The sequence below is a fragment of the Schistocerca gregaria genome, chromosome 3 (assembly GCF_023897955.1).
Source record: "Schistocerca gregaria isolate iqSchGreg1 chromosome 3, iqSchGreg1.2, whole genome shotgun sequence".
Lineage (NCBI taxonomy): Eukaryota > Metazoa > Arthropoda > Insecta > Orthoptera > Acrididae > Schistocerca > Schistocerca gregaria.
Genome location: NC_064922.1, coordinates 938,348,953 through 938,375,100, shown reverse-complemented (window position 1 = coordinate 938,375,100; position 26,148 = coordinate 938,348,953). Strand labels below are relative to the sequence as shown.

General features: G+C 43.7%; 1 protein-coding gene across 6 annotated transcripts in view; it reads left to right on the top strand.

Annotated features, from left to right (window-relative positions):
- The window catches only part of LOC126355846 (proton channel OtopLc-like), a 510,363-nt gene that overhangs the window by 468,776 nt on the left and 15,439 nt on the right, over positions 1-26,148 (top strand). For all 6 annotated transcript variants that reach the window (XM_050006307.1, XM_050006306.1, XM_050006310.1 and 3 more), the window contains 2 exons: positions 14,430-14,723; positions 21,232-21,366. In XM_050006307.1, coding sequence (XP_049862264.1) covers positions 14,430-14,723; positions 21,232-21,366 — 429 coding nt within the window. The remainder of the gene's footprint in view (positions 1-14,429; positions 14,724-21,231; positions 21,367-26,148) is intronic.

Below are 26,148 nucleotides of genomic sequence, written 5' to 3'. Positions count from 1 at the left end.
TTAACGTTTTTTATTTAACTTGAAACTTCTAACTACTAACATCACATAACAGTAAGATCAAATATGGTTGCGTAGTATACTAAGCACATGAATACTATCCTTTGTAACTTATATTACGGTTTGTAATTGGAATAGATGTTAGGTGCTGTACCTATGGAGAGACTCTATCGGTATGAAATAAGTTGTATGTACCTCTTGTTGTACATTATATAAATGACAATCTGGCCACCCTCAGCAGACCTCTTGACTAGAGTTGTACCGCGTCCGAAAACAGAGATTGCTGTAAGGCACAATGTTAGCTGAGACTCGAGTATTAGCAAAACCAACACGGATCCAATATATAATATTATTTAGGTTAAACTTAAAGTGGTGAAGGTATACGTACATTAGTTTTGGGGTTTAACTGCAGGTTGCTGTCTATTTGTTTCAGTCGTCCACGTTCGCCAATTTCATATGTTTTTCTTTTGTTGTTATATTACTATTACTGTTATTAGAATTATAAACACAGAAAAATCACAAATTTCTGCACTTAACATTACACTATCTAGTAACAAAACACCATTATAAGAGGTGTTTGTAGCACCTGTTGCAGGGAAGTAGAGTGCAGTTCAGGTAAATTAATAGGCTCAATAAATGGCAAACAAGAATAGGAATGTAGTAAGGAAAAGAAAATGAAATTAGCTTCCGAGAAGAGCTAAATCTTCCTTCTTTTAGTAAAGGAGCAAAATCCCATATTCTTAAATATCTGAATTTTAGAACTGATTGTGGTGTGAAAGCCAAACGTTATCAAATTTTCTTTATCTTAGGAAAACAGCGAGGAAGGAGGTCTCATTACTCTAAGTTTTGTTCGCAGTTAAAATAATGCAGAACGTCTATCTACAGTGATCAAAATATTTCTCAAGAAACACCCTAGTCGCATGTAGGTGTTAAAAGGATGCTTCCATACTTAAATGTCAGCCTTCTTTCATAAATCAACTTAGCCACAGACCCCGCAAAGCTGTCGCAATGCTACTAACGGCTCATATGGTTGTTGCGTGGGTAAACGTTAAATATGCACACTAAAGAACGATTAACTAATCAGTAATTTAAAATATGACCATTATTCTCCCACTGCCCACCCAGTCGATCTCTTCCACTACCCTAAATGCAAAAACTGGTTGTATAGCTGCATATTTAATTGCTACTCATTTAATTTTGAAACATTAGTCACACGTTACTTTAATCTGAGTATAATTGGCTATAATTCGTAGTTGGCCTTTATCTGCAGCAGACGTAGGCAGTGCAGTGTCATCAGCATAACGGAAGGGGATCAAGAACGTTCAACGAACACGTGTTATCTCTCTCCTTTTTACTCACGTTTAGGAATATTAAAACTCCATACAGGGCGGCTACGATTTATTTTCATGACACGGAATGCCCTTCCTTCCTTCCTTCGTTCCTTCCTACCTTCCTTCCTTCCTTCCTTCGTCGTTAAGCTACGAATTTCTCACTACTATTTTGAAGTCAAATGCAAGCTGTAGCGTAGACGAACAGGTCATCAGTACATAAACATAATTTGAATAAATGCCTTGTTTTAGTTTAGACCGAGAAATAATCGTGCTCAAAATCTATGGCTGTTAACAAAGTGGTACATCAGACCGACTGTGTCAGTCTGTAACGTCATACATGACTTGAAAATTGTCTTGCATGCTATATCGACTTCCGAAGTAAGTTCTCGTCTTCTGCTTAAGATCTTTTTTGAAAGCAGCTTGTGAGCATTTTAGTTAAAATACATTATTATAACGTTGTTCGAGTTTGGAGAGATGTCAGATCTCCTGCAGACATTTCGAAAACAATTTTTCAAGTCCATTCGGAATTGATTAGCTTCAGGTCACAAGTATTCCTTTTGAAGCAACGTCATCGCTTGGATCCCTCCTTTTCTTTATGCCTCGAATATAGTGACACACGTGGTCTAGAATTACCTTTGGAATGTCATTGTTTTAAATATTAATTAATTTGTGTTTCTCATTCATCTGTCGAACTGTAGAAATATTTAAGACTTTCTAGAATGCTTGTACAGCTTTTTTATTGTCAATTACTGTAACTTATATTATCTTATCCACGTGAACTATACTGTTACATTACATAGCTCTCCGTTATTTCCAATTTTCCTCTTTCCATACTTAAATTCACCACTTCGCCGCCTCCTTGAAGAGGTTCAACATCCTCTCCGAGAGATTTGCGAACAATCATGTTTAATTCTACATATTCTATCACGTTCTATCTGTTATCTTGAAACTACAACTGTGTCTTTAACAACTGTCTCGTTCCATTTGAGGTTTCTCTACTTCTGCTTTCTTCCTGCTTGTAACATCTCTTGCCACTTACTTGAATTTCTCTGTTTAAGAATTGGTTCTTTCGTCTTTGTAATGCGTTATTTTTCTCAAGATTATGAACGTGTTACATAATACAATCTAATATACTTCTATCGTAAGTGACTAACATGTTTATCTGTAGTTTTATATCTATTTGTAATCTATTTCTTGCAAATGTACGGTCGATTGCAGTTAAATATTGATTTAGAACCATAGCATCAGTTTATATAACGTTCGACAAAACTTAGTCAGTTTCATTTGTAGTTACATTTGGTCTGTGGTATGTTCTCCAAAATACACTTGGCATCAAACATACAAATCTGGCGGGAAGAGGACCACCTTCCACCGAAAGTAGTGGCTGTTATGAGGTGGCCAGCTGGGACACAGTAACTACATGCAGCCTCGTCAGTGGTTCGCCAAAGAGTATGGCAAAAATAAATAGCAACACACACTAGCAGCTATTTTCAATAATTTCTTAAGAGAAACCTTGCGTTATTTAACAGTAGTATGAAGAATGAGCATGCCAATACAGTTCAGCGTTCGCTTGCATTGATCTGTCTTTAAATACAACCAGTGGACGATGACTAATATCGCTTATAGCATCTCCAATTTGGCTGTTGACACTCGCTAAGACACTGTTCCGATGATGTTTTGAGGTCCTATTCTGATGCTGGGGAGAATGGGGCCGTTTGTCTGCTTATGTCCATGCTCGGCGGAAGCATATCGAATTGGGAACTATTTGTGGGAGGTCAGGTAAATCAATGACGCAGACCTTGCCCCTGTGGAGCTTAGCCTGAACTCGGTTGCGCCTGAGTTTTAGACTACTCACCGGTCTTCTAAGTATCACTGTCTGTCCTATCATCTGGAGGACGCAACAGTCTGTGTCAGGTCAGTTTTTTGTTTTCTTTTGAAACGTCTTTTTGAGGTCGAACACGTTGCTCTCCTCAGCAAATTCTGCTAACGTCTTTTGTGGCACCATTCCCGTAGTTCCCCACAGCGCAGTCATTCTCTACTGGCCTGCTATTAAAATTCACCTTTATCATTTTATAGTGGGCTTGAGTTTCTTTCACTGAGTAAATGTTGCTCCATATGATAAGAATAAATGATAGGAATACATTTGTAGTTTATTGTTGTAAGTAAAAATTTATGACTGGGTTAATTACAATCACAGACAAATTGCTAATGTAACTTCTATAGATACCAAGTAAAATGGCATTCATGTATGTGGAGTAAGTCAAAAAAATTCTCAAATATTTTTATGTGGTATAACAAAATCTCTCAAAACAGTTACACTGAGTAGACGAAAGTCATGAGATAGCGATATGCACATATGTAGATGGCGGTTGTATCGCTTACACAAGGTATATTAGGTCAGTGCATTAGTGGAGCTGTTATTTGTAGTCATTTGATTCACGTGAGAAAGTTTAGGATGAGATTAAGGCCGCACGAGGCGAATTAACGGACTTTGAACGCGGAATGGTAGTTCGAGCTAGACGTTTGGGACATTTCATTTGGGAAATCGTTAGGAAATTAAATATTCCGAGGTTCACAATGTCAAAAGTGTGACGAAAATTTCAGTCTTCATCTCTCACCACGGACAATGCAGTGGCCGACGGCCTTCACTTGAGAACCGATGTGCTAAAAGGCAAACAACACTGTGTGAAGTAACTGCACAAATCAATTTGGGACGTTCGACGAACTTATCCATCAGGTCAGTGCAGCGAAACTTAGCGTTGATTGACTATTTCGTCAGAGGACCAACGCGATTGCCTTCGTTAACTGCACAGCATCGCCTGCAGCGCCTCTCCTCTGCTCTTGACCATACCAGTTGGACCGTAGACGGCAAGAAAACCGTGGCCCGGTCAAATGAGTCCGGATTTCAGTTGGTGAAAGCTGACGGTAGGTTTAGAGTGTAGCAAAGACCCCACGAAGCCATGGTCCACAGTTGGAAACAAGGCACTTTGCGAGCTGGTGCTGACTCCGTAATGGTGCGGGCTGTGTTTATGGTAAATGGACTGGGTCGTCTGGGGAAACTGAACTAATCATTGACTGGAAATGGTTGTGTTCTGCTCCTTGGAAATCATTTGCAGCCATTTATGGATATCATGCTCCCAAACAACGATGGAACTTTTATAGGTGACAATGCTACATTTCATCAGGCCACAGTTGTTCGCGACTGTCTCCAGAAAAGTTATTATACTTGAACATAATACGTGTTCCAAAATTCTACAACTGATCGACGTTATAGATATAGGTCTATAGTTCTGCACATCTGTTCGACGTCCCTTCTTGAAAACGAGTATGACCTGTGCCCTTTGCCAATCTTTTGGACCACTACACTCTTCTAGAGACCTACGGTAGACCGCTACAAGAAGGGGGACAAGTTCCTTCGCGTACCTGTATAGAATCGAACTGGTAACCCATCAGGTCCTCCGGCGTTTCCTCTTTTCAGCGATTTTAATTGTTTTTCTATCCCTCTGTCATCTATTTCGGTATCTACTATTTTGTCAACTGTGCGACAATCTAGAGAAGGAAGCACAGTGCAGTCTTCCTCTGTGAAACAGCTTTGGAAGAAGACATTTAGTATTTCGGCCTTTAGTCTGTCATCCTCTGTTTAAGTACCATTTTGGTCACAGAGAGTCTGGACATTTTGTTTTGATCCACCTACCGCTTTGACATAAGACCAAAGTTTCTTAGGATTTTCTGCCAAGTCAGTACATAGAACTTTACTTTAGAATTTATTGAACGCCTCTCGCATAGCCCTCCTCACACTACATTTCGCTTCGCGTAATTTTTGTTTGTCTGCAAGGCTTTGGCTATGTTTATGTTTGCTGTGAAGTTCCCTTTGTTTCCGCAGCAGTTTTCTAACTCGGTTGTTGTACCACGGTGGTTCTTTTCCATCTCTTACGATCTTGCTTGGCACATACTCATCTAACGCATATTGTAAGATGGTTTTGAACTTTATCCACTGATCCTCAACACTATCTGTACTTTAGACAAAACTTTTGTGTTGAGCCATCAGATACTCTGTAATCTGCTTTTTGTCACTATTGCTAAACAGAAAAATCTTCCTACCATTTTTAATATTTCTATTTACGCCTGAAATCACCGATGCTGTAACCACTTTATAATCGCTGATTCGCCGTTAATTGTTTCAAATAGTTCGGGTCTGTTTGTCACCAGAAGGTCTCATATGTTATCGCCACGAGTCGGTTCTCTGTTTAACTGCTCAACGTAGTTTTCAGATAATGCACTTAAAAAAAATTCACTGGATTCTTTGTCTCCGCCACCCTTATAAACGTTTGAGTTTCGCAGTCTATAGCTGGTAAATTAAAATCTCCACCCAAAACTATAACATGGTCCGGAAATCTACTCGAAATATTTTCCAAATTTTCCTTCAGATGTTCTGCCACAACAGCTGCTGAGCCAGGGGGCCTATAGAGACATCCAATTACCAAGCGTGAGCCTGAATTAACCGTGACCTTCATCCGAATTATTTCACATTTCGGATCTCCGTCAATTTCCTTCGATTCTATTGCACTTTTTATCGCTATAAACACGCCTCCCCGTTCACTGTCCAGCCTGTCTCTGCGGTATACATTCCAATCTGAGTTAAGAAATTCATTACTGTTTACATCTGGTTTCTGCCAACTTTCTGTCCCTAGTACTATGTGGGCATTGTGACCGTTTATTAACGAAAGCAGTTCTGGGACCTTTCTATAAACGCTCCTGCATTTTACTATTACCACATTAATATTATCATTCCTTGTGTTTTGCCTGCTACTATCTTCCCGCGTCTCAGGAGGCGTCTTGTTGGGCCTAGGGAGGGAATTCCCTAACCTAAAAAATCCACATGTGCGTTCCACACGTACTCCGCTACTCTTGTAGCTGCTTCCTGCGTGTAGTGCGCGCCTAACCTTTTAAGGGGGGACCCTACATTTCTCCACCCGATACCAATTGGAGCGAATGATTTGGACACTCAGATCTGCCAACATGAATCCTATCGAACAATTATGGGAAATTACCGACAGGCCAGTTCTTGCTAATCCTGCCTCGGCAACGCTTCTGCAATAATGGACGGCTATAGAGGCAACATGGCTCAAGATTTCTGCAGAGGAGTGTCAGTGACTTGTTGAGTCCATATTACATCGAGTTGGCAACGGCCTTGCCGCAGTGGATACACCGGTTCCCGTGGGATCACCGAAGTTAAGCGCTGTTGGGCATGGGCGGTCCATGGATGGGTGACCATCCAGCAGCCATTCGCTGATAGCATTTTTCGGGATGCACTCAGCCTCGTGATGCCAATTGAGGAGCTGCTCGACCGAATAGTAGCGGCTTCGGTCAAGAATACCATCATATCGACTGGGAGAGCGGTGTGCTGACCCCACGTCCTTCCTATCCTCATCCTCCTCTGAGGATGACACGGCGGTCGGATGGTCCCGGTAGGCCACTCGTGGCCTGAAGACAGAGTACTTTTTTTTTAATATACAGGGTGTTACAAAAAGGTAAAGCCAAACTTTCAGGAAACATTCCTCACACACAAATAAAGAAAAGATGTTACGTGGACATGTGTCCGGAAACGCTTAATTTCCACGTTAGAGATCATTTTAGTTTCGTCAGTATGTACTGTACTTCCTCGATTCACCGTCAGTTAGTTGGCCCAACTGAAGGAAGGTAATGATGACTTCGGTGCTTGTGTTGACATGCGACTCATTGCTCTACAGTACTAGCATCAACAGGTTAGTGTTCATCACGAACGTGGTTTTGCAGTCAGTGCAATGTTTACAAATGCGGAGTTGGCAGATGCCCATTTCATGTATGGATTAGCACGGGGCAATAGACGTGGCGCGAGACAGATTTCCAGAACGAAGGTGTCCCATCAGGAAGGCGTTCGGAGCAATTGATCGGCGTCTTAGGGAGCACGGAACATTCCAGCCTATGACTCGCGACTGGGGAAGACCTAGAACGACGAGGACACCTGCAATGGACGAGGCAATTCTTCGTGCAGTTGACGATAACCCTAATGTCAGCGTCAGAGACGTTGCTGCTGTACAAGGCAACGTTGACCACGTCACTGTATGGAGAGTGCTACGAGAGAACCGGTTGTTTCCGTACCATGTACAGCGTGTGCAGGCACTATCAGCAGCTGATTGGCCTCCACGGGTACACTTCTGCGAATGGTTCATCCAACAATGTGTCAATCCTCATTTCGGTGCAAATGTTCTCTCTACGGATGAGGCTTCATTCCAACGTGATCCAATTGTAAATTTTCACAATCAACATGTGTGGGCTGACGAGAATTCGCACGCAATTGTGCAAACACGTCATCAACACAGATTTTCTGTGAACGTTTGGGCAGACATTGTTGGTGATGTCTTGATTGGGCCCCATGTTCTTCCACCTACGCTCAATGGCGCACGTTATCATGATTTCATACGGGATACTCTACCTGTGCTGGTAGAACATGTGCCTTTACAAGTACGACACAACGTGTGCTTCATGCACAATGGAGCTCCTGCACATTTCAGTCGAAGTGTTCGTACGCTTCTCAACAATAGATTCGGTGACCGATGGAATGGTAGAGGCGGACCAATTCCATGGCCTCCACGCTTTCCTGACCTCAACCATCTCGACTTTCATTTATGGGGGCATTTGAAAGCTCTTGTCTACGCAACCCCGGTACCAAATGTAGAGACTCTCCGTGCTCGTATTGTGGACGGCTGTGATACAATACGCCGTTCTCTAGGGCTGCATCAGTGCATCTGGGATTCCATGCGACGAAGAGTGGATGCATGTATCCTCGCTAACGGAGGACATTTTGAACATTTCCTGTAACAAAGTGTTTGCAGTCACGCCGGTATGTTCTTTTGCTGTGTGTTTCCATTCCATGATCGACGTGATTTGAAGAGAAGTAATAAAATGAGCTCTAACATAGAAAGTAAGCGATTCCGGACACATGTCCACATAACATATTTTCTTCCTTTGTGTGTGAGGAATGTTTCCTGAAAGTTTGGCCGTACCTTTTTGTAACACCCAGTATAACGTTGAGTTTCTGCGCTACGCCCAGCAAAGGAGGTCCGACACAATAGTCTGATGTATCCCATTACTCATGTCACCTCAGTGGATCATCTTAAGTTACTGACGACGTGTGGAGCTCTGATGGAGAGCGGATGTTTGCCTGCGGCATTCTCGCGGTGAGCAGGGGGACAAACGCGGGAGAGGCCGTCCTTGCGCAGTTACGGCGTGTCTGTGTGGCGCCGGCGGCGGTGCCGTAGCCGCATTCTAGCGAAGGACAGCGGCGGCGGCGCGGAGAAAGTTGTCCGGCTCCCAGCTGGCTGCAGCTGCACAACCCCGGCGGCAACTGCGCCAGCATTGGCATTACGGCGGACCGGCCCGAATCAACCTGCCAGTGGACCGGCGTTATGTCAACGTTTCGTAACCGACATTACGTTCCTAGTGGGAAGCGAGAGGTGGCGTCCGTCGAAAACCTGCTACATACCACCGTCTGTGAGAAAGATCATGTCTTAAGTTCAAGACCGAGTCACCTACTTTGCTGGCACAAAAAATAACGTGATAAATGGTCGAAACAGTGATGAGCTGCAGTAGCATGTTTGACGTCTTCCGTGCCGTCAAGGCGACTGCCTTTCAGGTTAAGGTGTTGGATGGAGGTCCAAAGAGTCACTTAAGACAATGATGTTCCTCCAGTTGGAAAAGTACGGCATTCAGTTTTGCAGCCAAGGCTTTGCAATTCTACTAAGCTTTATCCCACAAGAAAGGGGACCTTTGGTCAACTTTCCACACCGTTTGTACACCTACTCTCCGCAAACCACCTTGCGGTGTATGGCAGGATACTCGAACATATTCTCAGTTCGAATATAATGAATTTCCTTGAGACAGAGAAGTTGCTGGCCATGCATCAGCACGGCTTTAGATAGCATCGCTTCTGTGCGAAACGCAATTCGCCCTTTTTTCACATGAGATCTTGCGCACCATGGATGAAGCGTATCAGACGGATGCCATATTCCTTGATTTCCAGAAAGCGTTTGACTCGGTGTCCTACTCCAGACTCCTAACTAAGATACGAACATATGGGGTTGGTTCCCAAGTATGTGAGTGGCTCGAAGACTTCTTAAGTAATAGAATCCAGTATGGTGTCCTTTTTGGTGAGTGTTCATCGGAGGTGAGGGTATTATCTGGAGTACCCAAGGGAAGTGTGCTAGGTACGCTGTTGTTTTCTATCTACATAAATGATCTTTTGGGTAGGGTAGCTAGCAATGTGCGGCTGTTTGCTGATGATGATGTGGTGTACGGGAAGGTGTCGTCGTTGAGTGACTGTAGGAGGATACAAGATGACTTGGACAGGATTTGTGATTGGTGTACATAATGGCAGCTAACTCTAAATATAGGTAGATGTAAATTAATGCAGATGGATAGGAAAAAGAATCCTGTAATGATTGAATACTCCATTAGTAGTGTAGCGCTTGACACAGTCACGTCGATTAAATATTTGGGCGTAACACTGCAGAGCGATATGAAGTGGGACAAGCATGTAATGGCAGTTGTGGGGAAGGCGGATAGTCGTCTTCGGTTCATTGGTAGAATTTTGGGAAGCTGTGGTTCATCTGTAAAGGAGACCGCTTATAAAACACTAATACGAACTATTCTTGAGTACTGTTCGAGCGTTTGGGATCCCTATCAGGTCGGATTGAGGGAGGACATAGAAGCAATTCAGAGGCGGGTTGCTAGATTTGTTACTGTTAGGTTTGATTATTACGCGAGTGTTGCGGAAATGCTTCAGGAACTCGGGTGGGAGTCTCTAGAGGAAAGGAGGCGTACTTTTCGTGAATCGCTACTGAGGAAATTTAGAGAACCAGCATTTGAGGCTGACTGCAGTAGAATTTTAATGCCGCCAACTTATATTTCGCGGAAAGACCACAAAGATAAGAGAGATTAGGGCTCGTACAGAGGCATATAGCCAGTCATTTTCCCCTCGTTCGGTTTGGGAGTGGAACAGGGAGAGATGATGCTAGTTGTGGTACGAGGTACCCTCCGCCACGCACCGTATGGTGGATTGCGGAGTATGTATGTAGATGTAGATCAACTTTTATTAATTCTACATGTGAGCCCGATCCCTCAAATGTACCTTCATGGTATTTTCGCAAGTCATAGAAAGCAAGAATCAATACATTGGTTTACTCTTCTAGGAGCGGACGGTGTCTGTGTTTTAACAATAAAACACACCGTGATGTAGAACGAGTCTGTCTGTGTCTGCTTCTGGAGGTACCTAAGAAAAATCTCTGTGCCGATTTCGCGCTTATTAAAGGAAAATGAAACGAAACGCTCACCTGTTCTTCAGATCTTCTCTGTTATCTTAATAAATTCCAACTGGTGTGGATCCCATAGTGACGAGCAATAGTCAAGTATTTGTCGGATGAGGGTTTTGTTGAGCTACCGCCGCTGATGTAGAACAACGCTTCCGGAGGCTTGTTCGTTGAAATTGTCCGGCGTCTACCTTACCTGACATTTTTTTACGTGGTTGTTCTACTTAAAATCGCCCCGTTCGTTTACTACTACGTATTTAGTGAGTATAACTGCTTCTACTTATTTTTCTGCAATCGTATAAACATAGAATGATGGACCTTTCTGTTTATTTCTGCGCAATACGGAATATATACACACACTGAAGGGCCAAAGAAATTGGTATAGGCATGCGTATTCAAATACAGAGATACGTTAACAGGCTGAACACGGCGCTCCGGTCAGCAACGCCTATACAACACAACAAGTGTCTGGCGCAGTTGTTAGATCGGTTACTGCTGCTGCAATGGCAGGTTATAAAGATTTAAGTGCGTTTGAACGTCGTGTTATAGTCGGCGCACGAGTGATGGAAGGTAGCGATGAAGTAGGGATTTTCCCGTACGACCATTTCACGAGTGTACCGTGAATACCGGAAATCCGGTAAAACATCAAATGGACTGAAGCAAATCGTTCAACGTGACAGAAGTGCAACTCTTCCGAAAATTGGTGCAGATTTGAATGCTGCGCCATCAACAAGTGTCAGCGTGCGAACCATTCAACTAAACATCTTGGATTTGAGATTTCGGAGCCGAAGGCCCACTCGTGTACCCTAGATGACTGCACGACACAAAACGTTACGCCTGGACTGGGCTCACCAACACCGACATTGGACTGTTAATGACTGGAAACACGTTGCCTGGTCGGACGCGTCTCGTTTCAAATTATATCGAGCGGATGGATGTGAACGGGTATGGAGACAACCTCATGAATCCACGGACCCAGCATGTCAGCAGTAGAATGTTCAAGCTGGTGGACGCTCTGTAATGGTGTGGGGCGTGTGCAGTGGGATTGATATGGGGCCCCTGATACGTCTAGATACGACTGTGACAGGTGAATCGCAAGTAAGCATCCTGTCTGATCACCTGCATCGATTCATGCCCATTCTGCATTCCGACGGACTTGGGCATTTCCAGCAGGACAATGCTACACCCCACTCGTCCAGAACTGCTACAGAGTACCTCCAGAATAGTCTTCTGAGTTTAAACACGTCCACGTGCCACCAGAATCGCCAAGCATGAACATTATTGAGCATATATGGGATGCCTTGCACCGTGCTGTTCAGAAGAGATCGCCTCCTCTGGTACTCTAACCAATTTATGGACAGCCCTGCAGGATTCATGGCGTCAGTTCCCTCCAGCACTACTTCATACATAAGTCTATTACATGGCACGTCGTGCTGCGGCACTTCTGTGCAGACGCGAGAGCCCTACACGATATTAAGCAGGTGTACCAGTTTCTTTGGCTTTTCAGTGTATATATGCCGTGCTTTGTTGCTGGTAAAAACCGTTTTTGAATACCTATTGCTGTTCCAGAATTGTTTGAGTGGCAGAGTCAGGTGAGACACCCTATATATAAAGATAGAAAGGGAAAAGAGAGAAGATTAATGGCCCCATAACACCCAATTGGGGTAAGCCTTAAGTTACTTTTATGTACGACAATTTTTCTCCTTTGAGAATGATGTGATGCTCTGCTAGGAACTCTTCGTCCAGTCACGCAGCTGGTCTGATATTCCCTACGCTCGAATTTTGTTCATTAGCCGAGAGCATGATATTTTTCGATCAGTGTGGCTGCACTCCAACCATCAACTGCCAATAGTTGTCAGTTAATGGTTGGAGTGCTGACACATTATCTGCGAGTCCAGTAATACTGGCAACAGATGGGTTGTGCATGGGGATCATATCAACCTGTACCGCATCGAAAACAACCTGAAGATGACGCAATGAAGCGTTGAAACTGGTAGCGACAAAATAAAATAAAATCATAAGGAAGTCTGTAGGATTTTTTTTATTTTATGCGTCTATGCATCAATTATGTACCGGGTGATCAAAAAGTCAGTATAAATTTGAAAACTTAGTAACCCACGGAATAATGTAGATAGAGAGGTAAAAATTGACACACATGGTTGGAATGACATGGGGTTTATTAGAACCAAAAAAACATACTAATTTCACAAAATGTCCGATCGATGGCGCTGGACAGCAAAACATCAGTGACTGGGTATAACAATCGTGAATAAAAGGAGCTGTAATGAGAGAGAGAATCAGATGCGACAGCAGTCGGAGCATGTTGACCATACCTGAATAGGCGCTTTTAGTGAAGCTGTATTATCAGAATGGGGAATGTACTAGTTCAGCGTTACGATCCTATCGCCATAGGAAGGGGATTCGAACGGGTAAAGGTCCGTTGACAAATACAGCTGTGGCGAGAATGATTTCGAAGTTCGAAGCCACGGGCTGTTTAGACGATAGACCCGTAGTGGCCGACCGAGCACAAGGCGTAATGCTGCTGAGACAGTTCAGGAAGAAATGGAGACTCTAGGAGGTTCGTCCATGCACGGGGAAGTCAGCGCTCGTGCAGTCACACGTCGCACCGGCATTGCATACACTACTCTTTGGCATTGAGGAGTACCCTCCGATGCTATCCGTACAAAATCCATCGGCGTCATGAACTGTTACCTGGAGATTAAGTGAAGTGGAGGGCATTTGCGTTGTGGGCGTTTCAAAAGATGGCGGAAGATGACGATTGGTCGAGTAGCGGGTTGTGGACCGATGAAGCTCATTTCACGCTCCGAGGGTCTGTCAACACCCACAACTGCAAAATTTGGGCTACCGAAAATCCTACAACTGTCGTGGAAACTCCATTGCACGACGAGAGAGTCACGGTATGGGTTGGATTTACCACATCTACAGTTATCGGGCCTTTTTTCTTCGAGGAAATGCGTGATTCTGGTTTTGTAACTGCTACCGTGACGGGTGAGAGGTACGCCGATGTGTCACAGAATCGCATCATCCCCAGCCTGGCTGATAAACACCTGCTGGAATGTACGATGTTTATGCAGGATGGCGCTACACCCCATATTGCTAGACGCGTGAAAGATGTCTTGCGATCGCCGTTTGGTGATGATCGTGTGCTCATCCGCCAATTTCGTCACGCTTGGCCTCCCAGGTCCCCAGACCTCAGTCCGTGTGATTATTGGCTTTGGGGTTACCTGAAGTTTCAAGTGTATTGTGATGGACCGACATCTGAAAGACGACATCCGACGCCAATGCCTAACCATAACTCCGGACATGCTTTACAGTGCTGTTCACAACATCATTCCTCGACTACAGCTATTGTTGAGGAATGATGGTGGACATATTGCGAATTTCCTGTGAAGATAATCTTTGCTTTGTCTTACTTTGTTATGCTAATTATTGCTATTCTTATCAGAAGAAGCGCCATCTGTCGAACATTTTTGAACTTTTTTTTTTGGTTCTAATAAAACCCCATGCCATTCCAAGCATGTGTGTCAATTTGTACCTCTCTATCTACATTATTCCGTGATTTATTCAGTTTTCAAATTTACACTGACTGTTTGATCAGCCAGTATGTTGCCGTACAGGTCAGACATTGTACTTGGAAGTCGCTTACCCGGTACGAGCAGAGAGATGCGATATTGCACTGGCTGTGTTGTCCTGAATGACGGTGACGAGCTGCGGCTGCGCCGCTGTGCCGCAGATCTCGTGCGGCGCGGGCGGCGGCGGGGCCCGCGCGGGGCAGCCAGCAGGCGCGGGGCTGGCGCAGCAGGCGTACAAGCGACCGCCGCACCATTACTCGGTGGACTGCGCGCGCGCCCACAAGGGGCTCTTCGTCGGCATCCTGGTGCTCGTGCTCACCATCATCTCGCTCATCCTTTTCTTCGTGCTCATCTCCAAGCCGGAGCTCGTCGGGCTCGCCGTCATGGAGGTCAACATCTGCGAGCTCACGCTCTACACCACCACCACCGTCGCCACGCTCGTCGGCATGGTCCAAGTAAGCGCGAACCTCTCAGTCTACTAATTTTACTTATTGTTGTCTGACGCACACCCATAGCGGACCTTCATTTCTTATTGTTTGTTGTAAACATTAGTCTGTACTTTTACACACATCAAAACAACTTTTGCATCACCTCGGTTCCCAGAATTACAGAACCTGTACAGAAAATTGGAACAGAGATCAACATGAATGTCATGTCCACCCATTTTATTGCTCATGAAAACCACACATTACATGTTGTACCACAATACACCGAGACCTTCAGAGGTGGTGGTCCATACTGCTGTACACACCGATACCTCTAATACCCAGTGGCACGTCCTCTTGCATTGATGCATGCCTGTATTCGTCGTGGCATGCTATCCACAGGTTCATCAAGGCACTGTTGGTCCAGATTGTCCCACTCCTGAACGGGGATTCGGCGTAGATACCTCAGAGTGGTTGGTGGGGCACTTCGTCCATAAACAGCCCTTTTCGGTCTATCCCAGGCACGTTCGGAAGGGTTCATGTCTGGAGAAAGGAAGTCATACACAATATATGCACGACGCGGGCGCGAATTGTCATCCATGAAGAGGAAACCCTCGCCAATATGCTGGCGATATGGTTGCACTATCGATCGAGGGTGGCATTCACGTATCGTACAGCCGTTACGGCGCCTTCCGTGACCACCAGCGGCGCACGTCGGCCCCACATAATGCCATCCCAAAACATCAGGGAACCTTCACCTTACTACACTCGTTGGACAGTGTGTCTAAGGCGTTCAGCCTGACCTGATTGCCTCCAAACACGCCTCCGACGATTGTCTGGTTGAAGGCATATGCCACACTTATCGGTGAAGAGGACGTGATGCCAATCCTGAGCAATCCATTCGGCATGTACTGGTGTTATATGGGCAGCGAACTGTCTGCATCGGTTTAGCCTCAATGTGTGGCTGCCTTGTGGAACCAGTCATCTTTCCTCAACACCTCAACGGCGAGCCGTACACTATGTGATCAAAACTATCCGGACACCCCAAAAAACACACGTTTTTCATATTAGGTGCATAGTGCTGCCAGGTAATCCATATCAACGACCTGAGTAGTCATTAGCCACCGTGAGAGAGCAGAATGGGGCGCTCCGCGGAACTCAAGGACTTCGAGCATGGTCAGATGATTGAGTGTCACTTGTTGTCATACGTTCTTACGCGGGATTTCCACACTCCTAAACGTTCCTAGATCCACTCTTTCCGATATGATGCAAACTTGAAGGGACACGTACAACAAAAAAGCGTACAGGCCGACCTCATCTGTTGACTGACAGAGACCGCCGACAGTTCAAGAGGGCCGTAAGGTGTAATAGGCACATATCTATCCAGACCATCAGACAGGAATTCCAAACTGTATCAGGATGCACTGCAAGTGCTATGACAGTTAGGCGGGAGATGAGAAAACTTGTATTTCATGGTCGAGCGGCTGCTCATAAGCCACACATCACGCTGGTAAATGCCAAACGACGCCTCACTTGGTGAAAAGAGCGTAAACATTGGACGATTGAGCAGTGGAAAAACGTTGTGTAGAGTGACGAATCACGGTATACAATGTAGCGATCCGATGTCATGGAGTGAGTCTGGTGAATGGACGGTGAATGTCATCTGCCGTCGTGTGTAGTACCAACAGTAAAATTCGGAGGACATGGTATTATGGTGTGGTCGTGTTTTTCATGGAGGGGGCTTGCACCCCTGGTTGTTTTGCGTGGCACTATCTCAGCACAGGCCTACATTGATGTTTTAAGCACCTTCTTGCTTCCCACTGTTGAAGAGCAATTTGGGGATGGCGATTGCATCTTTCAACACGTTCGAGCACCTGTTCATGATGCACGGCCTTTGGCGGAGTGGTTACACGACGACACCATCCCTGTAATGGACTGACCTGCACACAGTACTGACCTGAGCCCTACAGAACACCTTTGGGATGTTACGGAAGGCCGACATCGTGCCAGGCCTCACCGAGCGACATCGATACGTCTCCTCAGTGCAGCATTCCGTGAAGAATAGGCTGCCATTCCCCAAGAAACCTTCCACCACCTGAGTGAACGAATTCCTGCAAGAGTGGAAGCTGTCATCAAGGCTAAGGGTGGTCCAACACCGTACTGGATTCCAGCATTGCCGATGGAGGGCGTCACGAGCTTGTAAGTCATCTTCAGCCAGGTGTCCTGACACTCTTGATCACATACTGTAGCTCCTATCTCATTCAGACGAAATATCAGAAATGGGTGAGACTTTGAAACTACGCTGTTCTACAGAGGTCACTGCATAGTGATATAGACTAGTTGACAAAAAGTATCCGGACACCCCTGTGTGACGCGGACTTGCCCATTAGACGTCGCCAGAGGCGGACCCGCCAGTATAAAAGGAAGTGGGAAGTATTCTGTTGTAAGAACAGAAGCAATAATGCCAGAATGCGTCGATCTGGAGAGCTCAGTGACTTCATATTATACAAGTAACAAATCCACCAGGGACATTACAACCCGTCTCGTGCTGCCCACATATGCTGCCGGTAATGTGATTGTGGATGGACACGCGACGGAACTACCACAGCTAACCAAGACCAGCCAGACCTGATGTATGGCACTGACGGACAGGAATCGTCAAGAACCGCGGAAGGTAGTTGTAGAGGATCACAAGAAATCAGTGGAAGGAATGAGTTTTGAGTTCTAAAGTGTTAACAGCAGCCTAGTCAGCGCAGTGATTGTGCTTAGGGAGTTATAAATAATGGGGTACAAAGATTTAGCAGTTCCTTACAAGCCACAGATTTCTGCCGTCAAGGCTGAGCTACGTTTGGGGTGGTGTAAACAGCGACGCAAATAGACTCTGGATGAGCGGAAACGCATGATTAGGAGTGACCTATTACGCTACAGCTTATAGTAATCCGACAGAGGTGTTTAGATTTGGAGAAAGGCTGAAAAACGTTACCAGCCATCATCTGTAGTCCCAACAGTTAAGCATAGAGGAGGTAGTGTTACAGGATGGGTTCACTTATCGTGGTTAGGGTACGTTTCTCCTATTTCGATTAAGAAAACACTACGTGCCGTAGGATGTGAACACAATTTACAGCATTATTACCGCTTACAGCAGAGGAATTGTTCGGAAGCGGTATCTGCATTGGCATGAGAAAGCACTCCGTCATAAGGCAGAATCTGTCAGAGAATTGTTTGTGGACAGTGACACTCCTGAAATGGACTAGTCTGCCTAAAGTCCCGAAATGAACACTATGAAACACTGTTGAGATGAATTAACTTTTCATAACTGGGATTCACAGTCATGTAAAATTTTTTTGAAAGACATCATGTTTACACCAGTGACTGCTAAACTTTTTATTTCTACTATTGCAACTTCGGCCTTAGGCCATTATCAAGTGTAGCTGAAATACAGAATGTCTTGTGTAGGAGCGTGCTGCTCATCAAGAAAGTGCCTGGGGTTGTGTTTGGCTATATGAGGACCTTTGCGATTTTAATTGTGCTGTATTAAAAACCTACGACGAAATAAACAATCTTTACTAATTTAACATTAAAAGTAGGCAACATACAAAATTACACTATATAGAAAATAATACCTACAGTTATGTAAAACGATGTAAAACCTTCACGTACCTTAACTACGGTGTTTTTTTTAAAAAAAAGACCTATAACGAAATAAGTTATATCCTGTTCCTACACCCTTCTAACATTAAGAGTAGGTTATGTAAGAAATTATAGTATGTTCTATCGTTTTAAAACGAGTACATAAATCCATGCTTGCTAATACAGTCGTTAGACTGCAATGGCTCTGTACTCAGAACAAGAATAATATCTGTAGTCCGTTAACGCTCCAAAACGGCTACCAGTAGCCTGTAAACAGTCGTTCGCTGCTGTGGTTTAGCGCAAAAGTTACTCGTCATGGTGGAACAAACATGTTTATGTACAGTCTGTGCTGTTTTACGATATACAGACATGTGTGCTCGCAGTACTTATCAGAGTTATGAATATATATAAAAGCAAATGACAACGACATGTAAATGTGTCGGTGTGTATAAAGTTGACATGGTTCAAATGGCTTTGAGCACTATGGCACTTAACATCTGAGGTCATCAGTGCCGTAGAACGTAGAGCTACCTAAACCTAACTAACCTAATGACACCACACACACCCATGCCCGATGCAGCATTCGAAACTGCGACCGTAGCGGTTGCGCGGTTCTAGACTGTAGAGCCTAGAACCGCTCGACCATCCCGGCTGGCAAAGCTGACATGGCTTAAAGCCAAAACATGTAAGTAAACATGATTACATAGCTGCATTTTTCAAATCGGCCGAATATCAAAATACACAACGATTTTTGTAAAATATTTTATAAACATTTTGTATTTCAGCTGCACTTGATAATGGCCTAAGTCCGAAATTGCAATAGTGGAAATAAAAAGTTTGACTGTCACTGGCGTAAACATGATGTCTTTCAAAAAACCTTTCGGATGAGTTGGCACGTCGGCTTTGCTACAGACACCAGCATCCAGCGTCACTGCCATCTGTGGTTTCTGCTCTTGAGGAAAAATGGGATGCCACCACACAACAGACATTCAGGCGCCTCACTGAAGGTGTCCCCAGAATAGTGCAAACCGTCATATAGGCGATGGGTGGATCCTTCCTTGTTAGTGTCCAGTAATAGAAGTCTGGATATTTTTGAACAGATAATGTACGTACTTAGCCCCAGAGACTTGTAATTTTCCGCTTTAATGTCGTTGTAGCTGCCTGGAACGTTCCTTTGAAAATTAACAAATCCCTAGCGGGTACTTGCGGCAAATCAAGTATTCAGGGTGAAAAGTACTTAAACCGACAAACTCTGGGAAGTTGTAGGGGACATCAAATTAATTAAACCAACAAACACTTTTCCATTTTTTTATAACCAAGAGACAAAACATTAACACAACCCAATTTCAATTACAGTAGATTTTCAAAAATGCCTCCACTGACACGTAAACAAAGGTTGCACAGTCGGATCATGTTCTGTCTGACACGGGCAAAAACCCCAGGAGTATCCTGAATTGTTCCTGCTGTTGCTACTATCCGGGCAACCAGATCCTCTTTGATGCAGCAGGGGTTGCCTAAACAAGGTTGCGCATCTCTCCCCACACAAAAAAGTCCAGAGGGGACATATCTGGGGTGTGGGCAGGCCATGGTACAGGGCCACCTCTGCCAATCCACGTTTCTGGGAACCGTCGGTCCAGGAATCGACGCACACGACGACCGAAATGTGCCGGCGCCCCGTCATGTTGGAACAACATGCGTTGTCTTGTAGGGAGCGGGACGTCTTCCAGCATTTCTGGCAATGCTCTGGCGGGAAAATTGTAGTAGTGCCTGCCATTTAATGGCCTAGGTAGCAGATACGGCCCAATTAAACAGTCCCCAACAACACCGACCCACACATTAACGAAGAATCGCACTTGATGAGCGCTAGTAACTGTGGCATGTGGGTTATCCTCACTCCAAACATGATAATTGTGCATGCTGAAGACTCCATCACGCCCGAACGTTGCTTCATCGATAAACAACACAGAGGATGGAAATGTAAGATGTATTTCACACTGTTCCAGGTACCACTACGAAAACTGTGCTCTGGGTGGATAATCAACTGGTTCCACGTTGTGGACATGCTGTAAGTGAAATGGACGTAACAATTGCTCTCGAAGGAATGTTCTTACATTCGTCTGATGCGTCCCCATGTAACGTGTAATTGCACCAGTGCTGATTGAAGGATCCCGCTCCACATGCTGCAAGACAGCTTTCTCAAATTGCAGCTTTCTTACCGTGCGACGGCGTCCCTGTCCAGGTAATCTGCTAAATGAGCCGGTCTCACGCAGACGTTGGTACACAGCAGCAAAGGTCGTATGATGCGGGATACGGCGATTAGGATATTGTTGTTGATAAACCCGCTGTGCAGCTCGTCCGTTGTGGTGCGCTACGTAGTACGCACCAACCGTATCAGTGTACTCACTCCAGGTGTATCGCTCCATTAGTAAACAGAGACAATGCACTACTACACTGGTGGACAGCAGTTGCCTGCAACTGAAGATAGTAATACGGCCTCCACCGGTTTAAATAATCCTCATAGGAAAAAAGGACATTAGGGAAAAATACTTGTTTTGATGTCTCCTAAAGCCTCCCAGAGTTTGTCAGTTTAAATACTATTCACCCTGTAGAAATCCGAGACAGTCAGTAGAGCGTTCTCAAATGGTCAACAAATATAAGCTTCACTTGTGAAGGGTCAAGTCTTGCTTTGGAAGTATGGTCCACCAGACAGTTTCTATCTGTCAGAAAGTTTCATTATCGAGTACTACACGCGGTAAAGTAAATATTTCGTTGTCGATTTTAACCGAGTTTCAGCCAAGTATCTAAAAGCAATTGCAGCAAAGCACATTTTCTATTGGATACTGTCTTCACTCATAGACGGTTAAGGCGCCAAAATATGTCGATATTGTTATTCGTTTATGATTGACAGGTTCGCCAACTGAAGTACGACGGCTGTCGCAACCTCGAGCTGGACAACATCCTGCTGGTGGGGGCGCAGACCGGCATGTTCATCTACAGCACATTCACCATCATCGGTGGGCACTTCACCATCGAGAAGAACACGGTGAGTTATGCGAGGCTGCACGAGCACCATCTATGAATGAAAAGTAGCGGTTCTCAGCAGCGTGAGTGATGCGAAAAGAGTGATCAGTGAGAAGCGGTTGTGCAACATAGGAAACAGGCATCAGGTCACATAGGTGCACATAAGAACTGAATGACATTTTCACTTTGCAGCGCAGTGTGCGCTGATGTGAAACTTCTTGGCAGATTAAAATTGTGTACCGGACCTAGTCTCGAACTCGGGACCTTTGCCTTTCGCAGGCAAGTGCTCTACCATCTGAGCTACCCAGGCACGACTCACGCCCCGTCTTCATTCTAGAAACATCCCCCAGCCTGTGGCTAAGCCATGTCTCCGCAATATCCTTTCATCCAGGAGTGCTAGTTCTGCAAGGTTCGCAGGAGAGATTCCGTGAAGTTTGGAAGGTAAGAGACGAGGTACTGGCAGAAGTAAAGTTGTGAGGACGGGGCGTGAGTCGTGCTTGGGTAGCTCAGTTGGAAGAGCTCTTGCCCGCGAAAGGCAAAGGTCCAGAGTTCGAGTCTCGGTCTGGCACACAGTTTTAATCTGCCAGGAAGTTTCACATAAGAACTGTTTGACAGGGTCATGAAATACTTATTTAAAATCGTGACAGACGAAATCCAACTGCAACTTAATACTCTGCCGATGTTAAAGGAAGATACGTTCGAATATATCGTCTTTATAGCCTCGTATACTCTCTTTCTTGTTGCTGGTGAAAACGTTTTTTGTAATTTAACCGATTAATCACTTTCGTAAGACACCTATATATTGTTCATATATAGTAGCCTAGATGGCTAACGCATCAATAGAAATAATTCACAAGACACTTCAGACCAACCATATATTGGTTATATGATTCATTAACAAACCAAAAAGTAGGAATTTTTGTTGTGTACGTAAAGTTGATGCAATGTTGTGCACGATTACCTGTCAACTGAATTTAGGATTACGAGACGATCATTACTGCTGGTTCATTTTTACGACAGAACTCAAACTCTCTACTTATACATTCGTATTCAGAAGCCACCTTGCGTTGTATAGCGTAGGGTACTTCAGGTACACTACCATTCCTGCCCTTTGCTGTTCAATAAGCTTCCTACGAGCATGAATTTCTCTGCCGTAATCACTTCCCGATTTTTTTTTAAATTTTTTTTTTAAATTCAGTTTTGATCGCACTGCGTGTGCTACAAGAACATAGGTGACCAGATTCGGTCATATCACATAACCATCATCAGACCTGTAATTTAAATTAGAATGTAATATAAACCTTACTAGATTGCCAATAAAATATGACAAAATGTTTATAAGGATAAAATACAATAAGACTTGCTATACCCATGGCATCCTTCGAAAATGGAAGGCGGAGCACTCTTCTCAGCTACTGTGATGTCAACTGATGCCAGCAAGTGACGGGCATACTCTTAAATACGAAGATGCTTCGCCTACCTCTTCTCCCTCTGCCTCACGTCAACCAATCAGTGTACAAGGGGTTCACATAATCGTCAAAATGTAAAAAAAAAGTACAATAATAACATAAATATAGTTATGTGTATAATATCTCATTACAAGTGAATGTAGTGTCATATCACTCTGCAGTTGATCATTCCATCATTACATATATCACCAGTCGCAAATAAAGTTAATATAAGACAGACAGACTGAATCTGTCATAGGTGTATACTTGCAGTCGAGTCACAACTCACATATCGATATGATGCCGCAATGCCAAAGACGTTGACAACATCGTTGACTCTGGAACCATTGTCGTAGTACCACATTAGCCCATAGAGGGCACACTGAATATACATCGTCTGTACAGTTATTTTAAAGCTTTTCGATATTTTATACAATATTTAAGTACTTCCATAGTTGTACAGAGATATTTTATACATAATTATTTTTATGTTATTATTGTACTTTTTTTACGTTTTGACGACTATGTGAACCCGTTTTACACTGACTGGTTGACGTGAGGTAGAGGGAGAAGAAACGAATCCAGCAGTACACATTTGAAATTGCTTCGATGTCTTACTTCAAAACAAACTGCTCAGGTCCCAAAACACACGGAACTACTCAAGAATGGATTTCACTATAGTTTCCATGCGCGTTGTCCTTTACACATGGACTACACTTTGCTAAGATTCGCAAAATACACTTAAGTCGATCATTCGCCTACCCTACTGCACTCCTTACGTGCTCGTTACATTTCATATCGCGTTGTAAAATGACGCGTAGATATTTCAACGTCGTGACTGTGCTGACCGGCGCGATATTAATGCTGTATTCGCACATTACGGAATTGTTTTCATTAACTTGCATTTTTCTATTTGCAGAGCACCATGACACTGATTAAACCAACTAGAAATTTTTTCAAAGTCCTCTTGTATCATGCTACAGTCACTCGAGGACGACACCTTCACATACATACAGCATCATCAGCGAACAGGTCTAGACTGCTGCTCACAATTTTCCTCATATCATTTATGTATATAAAGTATAAAAAAGTTTCTGTGAGACTTCTCTGGGATTTCCTTGCTGATAAACACTCGTGTTGAGGAACGGTTTCTATTACTTAAGAAGTCTTCGATTCTCACATATCTGGTAACCCAATCCGTATAGTCGCACCTCCCTTACAGTCTGCAGTAGGGCAGACTGTAAGTCTACGAATATGGAAACTCTCTGTGGCCTTTCAGCCACGCTGATTTGCGTACTAGTACTTACCCGTGTCACGGACAATACTGACTCATTAGGAAGAAACTAGAACGTTAAATCAGTGAGCACTAGACGGAAAAACGATGTTCACTTGGATAACACTTCAAACCGAAAGGTGTGTACTATTAAAGAGATTTCATTGTGAATAGGTTTCCGTCAGAATTGGACGAAGTGAGTAAAAAAATCAAGTATTCAAATCCAAGTTGAAAGGTTTCCTTGTGACACAGTCCTTACATTCTGTACAGGAGTTCTTCGCTCTGGTTCAGAACTTTTCTCTGTAATATGTTATTTATTCGTATACTCTGTTTTTTGTGTTTGTTTGATTCTTTATTTCATTGTTTGTAACTTTTGTGATCAGCACTATGTACCGGCCCATCCTATGACCAAGTAGCTTTGGGTCACATGGTCATGTGAAAAGTGACAAAGAAATAAATAAAAATAAATCCTCATCCAACCACGCAAATTTAGGTTATCCCTAATTTCTCCAATCATTAGGGTGACTGTCAGAATGATCCCTTTGATTGACATTATTCCCAAACCTTACACATTCATCCCCATTAAGAACTTCAGCTCTGTGTATAATGACCTGAATGTCAGCGAGACGTTAAGCCCAAATTGCCGTTAATTTTTAGGCTTCTGTTCTCAATCGATACAAATGGAACCCTTATAGTATCATCACTTCGTTGTCCACCTTTCTGTCTCTTTGTTTGTCTGTTCAAAACCCTTTTATTCTCATAAATGGGTAGAGGTAGTTGAAATTTGTGACATATTAAGGGCGACTGTCCCTGGGCGATGTAAAAAAGTGAAATATCTGAGTCAGTGCAATCATGAGATACGACCGTTTAGTCACATATTTCGATATTCGCAAATTCGATCATCAAAACCAACGGGGTACTTTCTGTTGGTCCAAAATTATTAAATTTGACAGGACGCAAGGTTTCACTGTGCAAGTACAGGGAAATGTCAAAACATTGTGAAGTTGTAATTATACCACAAGAAAATAAGATTGTCATGTGTTTCTGACTGTCTCTTTGTCTCCGACCGTCTGTTAAGACCCCTTTTTCTCAGGAACGGATAGATGTATCACGTACTGAGGTGCAAGAGTGTTGAGCTTCTAAGTGAATGCAGTCAAAAGATATGGCCATTTACGTCACATATTTTGACATTCGCAAACTCACCCATTAAAACCTATAGATTTTTCCTCTTGACATGTTGTTGTTGTCCTCAGTCCTGAGACTGGTTTGATGCAGCTCTCCATGCTACTCTACCCTGTGCAAGCTGCTTCATCTCCCAGTACCTACTGCAACCTACATCCTTCTGAATCTGCTTAGTGTACTCATCTCTCGGTCTCCCTCTACGATTTTTACCCTCCACGCTGCCCTCCAATGCTAAATTTGTGATCCCTTGATGCCTCAAAACATGTCCTACCAACCGATCCCTTCTTCTAGTCAAGTTGTGCCACAAACTTCTCTTCTCCCCAATCCTATTCAATACCTCCTCATTAGTTACGTGATCTATCCACCTTATCTTCAGTATTCTTCTGTAGCACCACATTTCGAAAGCTTCTATTCTCTTCTTGTCCAAACTAGTTATCGTCCATGTTTCACTTCCATACATGGCTACACTCCAAACAAATACTTTCAGAAGCGACTTCCTGATACATAAATCTATATTCGATGTTAACAAATTTCTCTTCCTCAGAAACGCTTTCCTTGCCATTGCCAGTCTACATTTTATATCCTCTCTACTTCGACCATCATCAGTTATTTTACTTCCTAAATAGCAAAACTCCTTTACTACTTTAAGTGTCTCATTTCCTAATCTAATTCCCTCAGCATCACCCGATTTAATTTGACTACATTCCATTATTCTCGTTTTGCTTCTGTTGATGTTCATCTTATATCCTCCTTTCAAGACATAGAATCATGAAATTTGGCAAGGACATAGGCTTCAGAATACAAATGAAGGTAATAATTGGAAAATCGTTGATTTAGAAATACATAAACACGAAAAAATAGTTCTTTTGTCATTTGTTGCCTGACTTCAAACTTGAGATTG